At 42.7% G+C, this 12,761-nt stretch overlaps 2 protein-coding genes across 4 annotated transcripts in view; both read right to left on the bottom strand.

Moving 5' to 3' along the window:
* ARHGEF3 (Rho guanine nucleotide exchange factor 3) overlaps positions 1-3,440 on the bottom strand; it is a 107,173-nt gene extending 103,733 nt beyond the window's left edge. For both annotated transcript variants that reach the window (XM_071439737.1, XM_071439738.1), the window contains exon 1: positions 3,279-3,440. In XM_071439737.1, the coding sequence (XP_071295838.1) occupies positions 3,279-3,307 (29 nt within the window). In that variant the 5' untranslated portion in view covers positions 3,308-3,440. The remainder of the gene's footprint in view (positions 1-3,278) is intronic.
* A 5,191-nt stretch (positions 3,441-8,631) lies between these two features.
* IL17RD (interleukin 17 receptor D) overlaps positions 8,632-12,761 on the bottom strand; it is a 41,970-nt gene continuing 37,840 nt past the window's right edge. For both annotated transcript variants that reach the window (XM_071439735.1, XM_071439736.1), the window contains one exon: positions 8,632-11,890. In XM_071439735.1, coding sequence (XP_071295836.1) covers positions 11,775-11,890 — 116 coding nt within the window. In that variant the 3' untranslated portion in view covers positions 8,632-11,774. The remainder of the gene's footprint in view (positions 11,891-12,761) is intronic.

Below are 12,761 nucleotides of genomic sequence, written 5' to 3'. Positions count from 1 at the left end.
GTGTTTAAAATAAACTACAAAAAGCCGCACTTGAACAACTAAAACGTCTGAGAGATGATACCAGCAGAGCAGCTGTTCTTGTTCTACAGAAACCACACAAGTCCAGATAATTCTTGCCAACTTTCCAAGTTTATGTAAGCTTCAGCAGTGTAAAAGCCAGGGAGCTTTTCCGAATGCAAGTTGTACCTCACACTGATTACACCTGCAGAGCTACGAGGGCAACTAGAGGACTGTGAGGGTAATTAACTCTACAGAAAGGGGAAAAGTAAGAACAATAGTATGGAGCACCTTCCTAGTCACATTTCTGATTGCATATATAAAGATTTAACACAAAAGGCCAAAACCCCCTTTCACTGCCAAGAACGTAAACTTCTACTTCTTGTCCAGTTCAAACAATTTTTTGGAGGAGTTGTTACCTTTTACTGATGGCCACACCTTCAATCACCACTACAATACCTCAGCAGTGGTTTGGGTAAGACACGTACAAAGACCTCCTCCAGCCAGGCTGCAGCCTCCCCTCGGGCCACTGCGCAGCCCTGATTAGGAAGTAAATGCAAAGTAAATGAGTGGACACAGCCCTGTGTTCGGGCATTAACAGCCTGATCCTTTGGCCAGGAGCCCTTTCAGCTGATCCCGGGCGGTGCCGAGCACCTGCGGGTTAATGATTGCCCCCATCTCGGTACCTGACAGCACATCCCTCACGTTCTGCCCCGGCTGGCACTGGAACAGTCTGTGCGTGTTTGCACATCCCCCGGGTCACATCTGGGGTGGAGACCACCACAGCCACATCCTAAATAAACACTTCTTTCTGAATAGTTACTTTATAGCTGTTACAGTCACAAGAAAAGCAGGAGGTGCCTGTTAATCACACATTAATGGAGTGTATTTACCAAGTCCTTTATTTTCCAATTTTTTTTAGATACTACACAACAGTAAATTTACACACTCCTAAAGACTTATGCAAGACCTCAGCCTTTTGTTAATTCCACATTTCATATGACCTGAACAACTGGAATCCACAACACATCCCCACAAGTTGAGAGGCACACTTTGGTAACAAAGCAAAGACACAAAGAGGCTAGTTGAGTTAAACAAAATTGTCTTCCATAAACCTATCATTCAGCAGTTTCCCTCCACATTTCACAGCAATTAAACGGCAACAAATTATTTCTCCAAATGCAGCTCTCATTTGTACATTGAGTGTAAGTCATCTTCAATAAAATACTGCACCTACAGAAAGCACTGCAAAAGGACTCTAAATGCATTCATTACAGCACATTTGTAGCAGCAGGCAGATGCTCTCACAAAAAACAAACAAAAAAAAAACCAAAAAAAAAAACCAAAAAGAAACCCAGAAAATTTCTTTCATCAAAGGAGACTGTTCAAAAACCTAAACCACTGAAACATACAAATAAAACACCAGGGTAAACAAAATTTAAGAGGTCAGGTTAATTTTCTTCAACACTTAAAGCAAAATATTTTAAGATAGGATAAAAAGAAACACTCAGGAGCTTTTTAACACAGGAAAAAAGCTCCTGAGTCAATATGAAGGTGTTACACATCAACTCCCGAGCAGAAGCGGGTGTCACCCACTTCAATTCATGAGCAGCAAAACAAAACAGTTTTGTTTAAGGCCACGTGGTCGCACTTGCCACTTGCTGGAAGCAACTCCACATAATACACCTCCAAATTATGTGCACATACAACTCCCACAACCTGGAATCACGCCAGAACAACTGTCTACACAAAAACAGTGCAGAGAAGAAGTGAGCTATTGAAAACAGAGCGGAGGTCTGTGAGAATGTGCAGGGAATGATACCGAGTGTTACAGTGGGTCACAAGGCCCTGTCACGCTGCTCACCCATACACACCGCTCCCATGGAGAGTCAATGGCACCTCTGTTCAAAACAATGACATTTTATTGACTGACACTAACAAATATTTACTGGGAACAGGTATCATATCATACATATGAAAAATTTAAATAGGATTCGATCCACTAAATGACAAGCCAGAGATGTACCCATGCATTTCCTTACCTCATCTGCACCAGGGCAGCTCTGTTTCACACACTCTATCACCTACATTGTGCAAGCACTGTTATTCTGCAATAAATACTTAGCTCCATTTATTTCCAAATCCCATAGATTCTCCTATTCTGAACTCAAATTCTTACAGATACAACATCCATCTCATAACTTGTTGCACTCAGCAGACCTCTGTACATGCTGCAGAACTAAGTATACAACCAAAGTAATGCCATAGCAAGTGTTTGATGATGAGGGAATTTCCTCTGCCCTTTAACTGTGGAAACGTACTAAAGGATAACATTGAACTAGAAATTGCATTAATAAATGTAGGTATACATGGGAAAGGTACACAAGAACGTTTATAGAGTCATAAGAACTATAAAAAAACTTAATTAAAAATGAAATTCAAGGGAAAAAAATTAATTTCTTGCATGGACGTAAATGGTTCCGCAGCAAGTCCCAGCTCCTGGCCGCTGCCGAGCCCAGCGCTGAGGAGCAGCAGCGCACTGACCCCGCAGCCACACGAACCGCCCCGCGCCTCCACCTGCGCGCCGCAGAGAGCGGCTCCGCGCTGCCCCTCACAGCCCGCCGCGGCCGCGGAGCCTCGCTCCGCAAGTGGAACTCACTACGCTCCCTGCTTGTTTGTTTCCACTTTGCTTTCTCCCCCACTCCTCGCCCGAGGCGGAGGGAAGGGCCGAGAGCCGGCTGCGGGCCCCGCCGAGGCGAACAGCAGCGGGGCACAGCCGGCCCGTGACAGCCACCGCGGAGCTCAAAGCAGGCGGCCGGCTCCGGGCACCGCGGCCCTTCCCTGGAAGCCGACGCTCCTGTGAGACTGGCCACTAAACAAACGCTGAAAGTTCTTCAAAAGCATGAACTAACCGAGACACCCGAGAAGGAGCGGGTCGAGCGCCCGCCGGCCCCGGAGCCGCCCCCTCAGGGCCCCTCACGGGGCACGAGCGGCGCCAGCACCGAGCGGGGCAGGGCGGAGCTGCGGCCTCCGCTGCCCGGGGCATCCGGAGCGGGGCGAGGAGCTGGAGCAGGACCGGCCCCGTTCCAGCCAGCAGGAGCCGGCGGGAGTCCCCTCCCGACCCGCCGCTACCGCTCCGAGTCCCGTAAGGCGCGGCGGGTCCTCCCGGAGCGACCTCCGCTCAGCTCCGCCACTGCCGCCGCCGGCCGCCCCAGGAGAGCCGAGCCCGTCAGCTCCGCCGGGCAGCGCCCACCTGTCCAGCCCCAAGGGACAGCACTCACCTTGCGCCCTCCTGCCCCGCTCCTGGCATGCGGCTGGCGGAGCTGCCGCCCCGGCCCGGCGGCAGCGAGAAGGGGCTGCGGAGGGTGGGCAGGCACGGGGAGCCGGCGGCAGCGGGCGGGACGCAGTCCGGGGGCTCCGGGCGGCTGTCACGGCAGGCGGAGGCAGGGGCTGGGTCTCTGTGTGTGCGCTCGCCTCGCCCCGCCGCCCGCCCCTCCGCGCCGGCCCCGCCCGGATCCTTTCCCGGCTCCCATCTGCTCCTCGCTCGTGTGTCCCGTCCTTCCATTCCGCTCCGGGTCTCTTCTGCACGCCTGGTCCCGGCTGCTCGGGCCCACAGCAGCTGCGGCCGCAGCCCCCGCGTCTGCCGGGGCTCCGGGCTGCGCTGCCCCGGCCTCCCCCCCGGGAAGGTGAAGGAAGCCAGGCTGGGGTTGAGAGTAGCTAAGGACTCAGACCGACCAGAGAAAGGCAAAGGACATCGCGCCACGCTCATTGTCTCAAACTATATTAACAGCAAGTGACCAGGAGCCGGTCTCATGAGGTTAAAAACTTGCGGAAAATAGCAACAGATAATGTACAGGTGGTCACAGGCCACGTGTGTTTTGGACAAAATAGTAGTATGGAAATACACTCAAAAATCCTATTGACCTGGAAAACCATAGCAATGCAAAGATGGAGGTAGATGATGAGCACTTTAGATGAGGAACTCTTTCTAGTCTATGTTTGTACTGTGCCTGGTAAAGACCATCTTAATTTCTTGGACCAAAATCAGTATAATAATAATAAATACTAACAATTGCATCACTTAATTCAAAAGACATGTAGGTGGTAGGTCTCCCACAGTAGTAGCATTGCCAGCATAAAACAGCCAGTGGAAAAACAATAATAATGGCACTCATCACATTTTGTAGCCCAGACACCAGAAACACTTGACAGCAGAATAACTAATACTTAACTATGGCTTGGCCTTACTTTCTAAACCAACATCTTGTGAGGAGATTTCATCTCTCAGTTGTTTCTAATTGCTGAGGATAGCAATGTGGTATGGAAGAGACATATGGACATCAGACCTTGCTTTAAGTTAAGGTCTCAAATTCCATGTCATTTCTGCAGACTGCAATACTACAGTAATCTCTGAACTCCACACTGTATGAAAACATTCTGGAATTAATATCATATTTAAAGATACTGGTTCGTAAGGTGAATTATTTTTAAACTAAGGACAATTCAACTGGATAATAGCCATCAAGATGCCATAGTAGTTTTACATAATAGTTTACAGCTGGAGTTTTTTTTCTGCTCTTAAAGTAGCAATTCACAGATTACACAGGTGTGTGGAGACTTGGCACTTCTCTTGCCCTATGGCAAAGTCAGGGATTTATGTTTTAAACACCAGGTCATGGGCAAAACCTGGGCTCCCAGCAGCTTTGACAGAATTAGCAGAAGGGAGAAACCTGTGAGGTTACTCACTGATGGGTTCCTGAAACATGGACCCTTTGTCATAGCTGCAGCCAAGGTAAGTGGAAAACAGGCATCCCACCCCCTGCTTTGGCAGTGCCTGTTACAAAAGCAGAGATGCACAGGATATAAGTGCAGGGCCATTTTTCATCCAGGACTTACCATGCCTGTCATGGAAAGCAGCAGTTCCAGACCCTGTTTTAAAGCTTAATTTGATACTCATTATCAGGAAATGAGAAGAGATGGTCTGTTTAGAGACCTTTAACTTTCAGAGTATTTTATGTGTCCACAAAATTTCCACTTACTTAGGATGTGAAAGTGAAATTGTTCTTCCAGAGAAAGAACAATTAATTGATGTAACATTTATAATTATAGAACCAAGTAGAATCTGCTCAAACACACCAACTAAAAGCATTGTCCAGGGAGATTGAACACTTTTGAGTAATTACTAATTTGTATTTCCTGGGTTTAAAGATAATATATTATATAATGTAATTTGTAATTGTTGTTTGCTCAGCATTTTAAAATCATAGCAAGCATGGAATTTTCTTTAGTATGCAAAATATAAAACTGTTAATGTATTATTACTTCAGTCCAAAACATTATCTTAAAAACACAATTATATCTGACTATTATACTTTTAAAAAAAAGTTTAGCAAGCCAATTAAAGGTTAAAAACATGAATATTCAAATGAATGTAGTGGTATTTCTCAGCTTTGGAGGCAGTCTAAGCAAAGGGAGGGAAGGTCAGAAACACAAATCCTGCCCTGTTTTCCTGATTCACTGTCACTGGTATTCCCACTCCACCCTCAGTAGCTGAGCATTGTCCAACTCTTCAGCAAAGAGATGGTGACTTCCTTCCTAACACCTAAACACACCTTGGCAAGTTTGCAAAAGCTACAGTAAAGAGCAGACAGTTTCCTTTCTGTTGATGACTCACAGCTTTTATGGGTGCATCCCCTCTATGAGACATTGCTGAAGACAAGTAGGTCTAATCCTATTCTCACTTTTAATTATTTTGAAATAAGTATGATGTAACTGACAGCAATTAAATCACTCTAGATTTTCATCAACATTATAAAGGAGTCATTCTTGCAAACCAGGTTCTCATCAAGCAGGGCACTTGCAGAGGAACAGCACCAAGGAGTGCTGTGGGGCTGAAACAGGCTCCTGCAGAGTCTGCCCTGAGGTACCTCACACTTCAGAGGTCTCTGTGGGGTGTTGTGAAGGAAATGAAACATTGCTCCATGTCTGCCCCAATCTACCTCTTCCTCCTGCTGCAGTTCTTACTGTGCCTCTGTTTCCCACCATGCTCCAGCAGGAGATGATTGCAGTGGTGCTGCAGCACCCTGAGACATCAACCAGTGCCCTGCAGTTCCATCACACAAATTATTGCAAAACACCAAAGCTGCAACAATGATCTCTCACCAAACACACTGACAGCTCCCAGAATCACCACATGGCTCAAGACCATGACATGAAGCCCTGTGCTCTGCCTTCAGCTGACACCAGCCCACCTCCATTCCCAAGGGAACTATTTCCTATATTTTATCCCATTCCTACCCAGTTCTCATGTAACATGAAGACAGTAACACTTGCTCATGGCCTGTATGTGACCAGTTGTGCACCTACACAGAAAAATCTGTCTCATCCATGTCCCACTCCCATCATTAGCATCTGATTTCATAGCCAGACCCATTGAGATTGGTTGAATCACCTGAGAAATAAAGCACTACTAAAAAGGGTGTGGCCACTGCCTTCCAGAAAGGCCTGAAGAACGTTGCCAAAAAACACCTTTATATTGTGATTATAGTTCTACAACTTGCATCAGAAATTATTTTCACCAGACAGTAGCTTGCTGCCCTGAAAATATTCCTGGCTTCCTGGAATATTGGTTTCCTGATTTCCTCAATGTAAAATCCTTTTGGGAAATTTTTTCTTAAAAACACAGTTTAGCTTGGCAACTATGTGAAATGTGAAAAATAAATAAACAAGCCCATTCTCCAACTGTTTAGTTTTCCCTTTTACTATACAAGGAATCCAATTTGACAAATTTAAGCTTTTGTAATTGGGTTAGAAATATTTTTTTTTTTAACCATGAAGAAGGTGATTTCTGTTTTTAGGTCTGATCTGTATTTTTACTGTACTGGCAAAGGTAATGAAAAACTCCTGGCTTGCAGTTATTGGAAGTAGTCAATATTCCAATGAAAGACAAGCTCTAAGATTAATTTAGCTTAAAATGGAAAAAAAAAAGACTGTATCAGTTTCCAAAGCCCTTGGTATAATCCAGGGTTCTATGGCTGTTAGGATACGCAATATTCAAGAAATGTTGTGTTCCTAGGAAAATGAATTATGATTATCAATAGCAAATATTTTAGGTTGAGTAAAATCTCATCATAAACCTGTCTGGCTATTACAAAAATTCAGAGCAAGTTTTGTGAGCAATTTGATGTTGATTTACAGTTAAAGGGTTAACACAGAACTTGCACAGGGAGCAGATGGTCGGAGAGTTTAGAATTACATGAAACCACAGACACACACTTCCCCCATGGAGAAAAAAAGCCAAAATGATGGACTGCCACAAAACAAACTTACCTGACTCATAATCAACAAGACTACCTCTTTTCAAGCAGATCTTTTTTGCACACCAGTAGCAACTCAATAGTTAAGAATTCCAACTAAATCAGCAACCCAACAGGCCAGCATTCCATACACTCACTCATGCTAGTTCAACCTGCTATCTATTGCCAAGGCCTGTGACCCTACCAGAGAACCTGGAAAAAAGTTTGATTTTTGTAAATTAGCCTTCATTACAGTTTTATGTATTTTTATTACCTGATGAAGAAACTTCTCCATGTGTTGTCTTCTTCTTGCATGGATTTTTACCATTATAACTATGAAGCCTATTATATTACAAATTATTATATGCCACAGTCGAGAGAGGCACGATACACAGAATATCACCACACAATTTCAGAAGGCTTTAAGCATCCATCCATACACAGTCACACCTCACCTCATCAGAAGGCTTCAGCTATCTGCCCATGCAGAGTAACATCACTTCAGGAGGCTGCAGGGGTCTGCCCTCCTTGTTCTCCAGCCCAGCCTTTTATCCCCTCCTGTTGATGCCCTGCACCTGTGTGCCCCCTGCTCCCTTTGGTGGTTGGTCAGTGCCCCTGGGCACTCCATGGCTCATTGCTGGCAGTGCTGCTCACAGCTGTGCCCACTGGGGCTGAGGCTGTGCCAGCCCCACTGCCAATTACCACAAACTGTATGCCTACAATATCCAACATTATATCTAACATTATATCCAACATTATATCCAACATTATATCTAACATTATGTAACTACATCCCCTTCATTTACCCAAGCAACATAAAGAATCAGAGTGGTTTCAAGGCTTACCCCTAAAATTACAGTTTGTAGGGTTCACTGACTGGAACAGTGCTTTGAAATCAGCTGGATGAAAAAAACCCCACATATAAATCTTAAGTATTTATAACATCCTCTTTGACAAAGTTAATCCAAGTTATTACAGTTTTGTGGATGTGGATAGGTTTTTCACCTGGCACGCAGAATAACCATGTACTGCTAGGAGACCTTCAGGGGAGATACAGGAAAAAATTACATAAAATCATATTAATGCAATTTTATTAAAAAATAAAATCTGACCCCATCCATCCCATACAGAAGTTTTAGAAGTTAACATTTCTGAGAGTTGCTTGACTATGAGAAAGACCCATCAAAACAGCTGCTTCCCTCCCAGCTGCAGGGCATGAACAGCAGCTAGCAGGTCTGGCTGCTTGTGTGTTGTGTGGAACTGCACTCAAAGTGTGCAGGAGAAAACCATTGCACTTTTAAGCCTTTTCTTTTTAATAGTATAAGAAAAGCCCAATGAATGAAATGACACAAAAATATTTTATTTTGGTATTTAACTTCTAAATTAAAGTATAACAAAACATTGTTTCTGAAAATGTCAGGTGCATTCTATTTTCAACAGTTGATGTATCCATGGACAGGAACGAATTATGGCAACAACTATACTCCCATTCAGAATGCTGAACACACTGAACATACTGTCACATCTTGAGCCTTCAGCTTTCCAATGCTTCTTCACCCTCCCAGAAAATACACTATGAAATATCCAATGTCCACACACTTGAGTGTAGCAGAAATTCAAGGGATCCTTTCACCATTACCATGATGTTTAGAATTTGCTAATGCTTGAAAACAGTAGTAAGCTAACCTCTAATATGTGTATTAACATATCTTTAAAAAAATCATTCTTACAAGGATTTTTGCTGCTGCTATTCCCAGCATAGTACTTGCCAATTCAGTACTATGTCCTTCCAGCATCTCAGTATCTAACTGTTTTAGGAACTGTGGCTTTATAAAAAAGCTAGACTAAGTTAAAGTATTACTTCTCTTGCTTTTGTAAACTTGAGGTGTGGGCCATCCTAATCTATATTTTCACTTAATTATATTGTCTTTCTTCTGAGTACATAAAATATGCTGCTTCCACCTTAAGCTAAGAAGGAATAAAGGAATTTTTCTTCCCTCCCACCCCTAGATGTGACTGTCATCTGCATAGACTTTTCATAATTAACAAGTAAGTTTTGCAAGATTGTACAGCAAATTCTGAACAAATAAACTCATTAATGACAAGCAATTCTTTGTGCAACTGCCTTCATCCCTTTTTAACAGTCAGCTTTCTTAGAGCTTAAAATGAAAACTTCATTTCATTTCATTTTGCAATACTGATTCAGCCACTATATTTAATGGAACAAGGAAATCTTCCCAATCTTTAGCCCAGCATTACATAACAGTAAGTGAGCTGGGACTTCCCATGGATGAGAGCAGCATTACCTTCACCTGCTCACTGCTAAGAAATTGCCTCCTCCTCCTCCTCCTCCTCTCATGTTGTGCAGCTTTGGATTTCTATGCACAGCAGATCTTCAGCACACAGGTTGTGTCACCATTCTGCCTTGGCTTATTGAATCCAAACCCTTTCTCCAGTAAAAGAACAAGAATTGCACCAAATCATAGCTGGATATCCCTCATAGCTGGATTTAGTGGAGGAGCATTTACCTCTAAGTGATTCTGCCTAGGGTGACCTTCAAGCAATGGGAAAACATGAAGAATTTTGCCTTCAATAAGGCTCAAGGCACAAAAATATCAAAGGCACAGATGATTCACTATGTGTGTAAAATTACCTAAACTTACTTAGATATTGCAAGTTTTGAAGTTTTCCAGGTAATGTTCTTTTCAATTCAGAAAGCAGAGAGAAAAAGGAACATTTCATTACTGGACAAGGCCCTCCAGATCCAACACATGCTGATCCAAATGATCACAGAATTCCATATTACAATTGCAAAGCACAATGTCAGAGTTCTGCCATTAATTGTTATACACAAATAATTGTTACAGCACTTACTTACTCCATCTGTGATAACAATCTCAAGAGTCATTTGTTTGGAAATTCCAATGATTAAATATAAACTGACACAAGAAACCCAAAACAAAACAAAAACAACCCAAGAAAACAACCCGTGAGCTTTACAGCTACTCAGCCAAAATCATCACTTAATAGTTCTATCTCATGCTATTAAAATGGATAATAAAATGTAATAGTTAAAAATGTCTAATTCTCATCTATTAAAACTAAGAGAATATTTGAGGTATTTGATTTCTCCCTTAATTCTCTTTAAAGCAACCTCCTGCTAGTGGAATGTGAATTCAGGTTAAATGAGCCAGAATTTGACTCTGTGACCAGAATGAGCAAAGGCACATTGGTGAGGTGTCCCTTGGTATTTGCTGTGCCCACACTTCCTGTAATAGTGCCTGGAATTGCAGTTACAGAGATGCATTTAATTTCAGAAAAGTTGCTCCTGGGAAACAGGAGGGACATTTTGGATGAAGATTTACCCACCTGGTCACTGCAGGAAACAGGAGATGCCTGCTCTGTGTCAGCAGATAAAATGGCCAGTGGTAGTTCTTGCATTTTTCCTTAATATAACACTAGTGACAGCACACAATCTGAATCACTAAGTGATGATAAGGAGTGTAAACTGCAAAATAACTCACTGGCTTCTGTTCACTGCTTGGCTCAAAACAAAGTACTCCTGCCTGTTAGCTGCTGGTCTTGCCTTGTTTTAGCCCAGCTGGTTTTGTAGCACCTGTCCTCAAATGATGAACCCCCCATATAAAGCTTGCTCCTCTCCTGGCTGAACAGACCTAGAATATCTTCAATATAAGGGATGGTCTTCCTTCTCCCATCTCTTTATTCTTTATATCAGCCCTTCAGGAAGAAAGAGGAAGCTTTGTTTCCATGGTATCACTCAGGACCTGTGTTTTTGTGTATTCTAGAATGATCCTCAGCCTCAGAATGGGGCTGTCTGTGAGTCACCACAGCCAGACTGCAGAGGAGGCACAAGAGATCAATGCAGGGGAGGGAGACATGCACTGGAATGAAATACTGACACACATTGGCATCTGGGAAAAGGAGGCTGAGGAAGAGAGCTCAAACATTTTGAAAAGAAAATTATTTCTTCTGATGGAGAATTTCTGATGGAGAATGTCACCTTTGGCATTTTATCTTGCTTCAGAAAAAAATCCTGTTCTTATTCACTACAACACTCCTGCCATCAAGTACATCAGCTGGACTAGAGGCTGGACTACAAAATTTACTAAGGCTTAATGTTCCAAGCTATTTTATGTCCAGTTGCAGTTATTCCTAGCAAAAAATAGTAAATTTTGATTATAGCATCTGTAAACAGTGTAATATAATGACATTTAAATTATAACAGGAATTATTTTAAATGTATGCTCTTCTGGTTTTCCATGCTACATTTTTCAAATCATGAAAGAGTTTTTATAAAAATACCAACAGATTCAAGTTTACTGGCCACAAAAAATGGAATAACAGATCTTCTTCAGGGGCAGTTTGTTCCTTCAAGTAGATTTGGTGCTGAGACAGTGTGGTAGTTAAAGCACAAACAGAGGCTGTTGATAAAGTGGCAATGCATAACAATGTTGTCATGTATTATAAAGGAGCAATTGCCTGCAGTTCATCAGCGTGGATGTGGCAATGAAGTTCTGCTTTACATATTCCAGGCACTAAGAACTTTGTAGCAGTCATTACAGGAGGTTCTTCTTCCCCTATAAAAGAAAAAAAAAGTGAAGTTCATTAATTGAAACAGTGATTTTGTACTCAGTCAATATTTCAGAAAAATGCCAAGAAAACTTCTGAAATGCCTCTGCACCACCTTGTCTTGCACTCCTGAGGCTGAACTATCATGCCCAGCAAAATGTTATCTAGAGGTACAACACTGATTTTCTACCCAGGCAGGACTTCTTAGGAAGACTTCATTAGTGAATGGACACAATAAAGGTTTAGCTGTTGGTACTTCATCAAAATTAAACTGGTTTAAACTCCAGTTGAGGATGCCCAATATGATGAATATTTGAGAATCTTTACTTTGCAGACCAGTAGTCTGCTCAGGAACTGCACTGAAAGATAGAAAGGATTCTAAGTTAGGGGATTTATGATTTTTATTCAAAAGATTATATCAAACTGGCCTTTAAAGGAAGAAAGGAAAGATCTTTTGAGATGCTAAATGTCAGAGCTATTCACATCTGTTCTGACCAAGTAACAGGTAAAATAAGTAAAAAACTGAAATTTAGGGTGAATTCAGAGCAATAATTTGGACGTGTCTGTCTCTCAGAACAAGAATAAAAGCTAAAATTTCTATTTACTCCTCTCATTAGCATGCATATAAATATTAGGGCTGTAAATATTTTGTATATCTGGGACACTAAAGAAATTTAATGGGTTGCAGTGTAAAAGGCAGATGATGCTTTTAGAGTCAGTTCCAGTGCTGTCTCCTTTGTAACCTGTACCTCATCAGGGCTGTGGCTTGGGTGAGGGAGGTTTGGGGAGAGTCACTCAGGGTGGTGCCTCTGGATGAGGACAGTAAATGGGAAAATGGCAGAAATTGTGGTTTCTTGAGACATTTGAACATCAGTGCAA

Source organism: Agelaius tricolor, unplaced genomic scaffold (assembly GCF_023055355.1).
Source record: "Agelaius tricolor isolate 1412-34295 unplaced genomic scaffold, bAgeTri1.0.p SCAF_14, whole genome shotgun sequence".
Classification (NCBI taxonomy): Eukaryota; Metazoa; Chordata; class Aves; order Passeriformes; family Icteridae; genus Agelaius; species Agelaius tricolor.
Note: the sequence above shows the minus strand (reverse complement) of the source record. Positions and strands in the feature narration are given on the sequence as shown.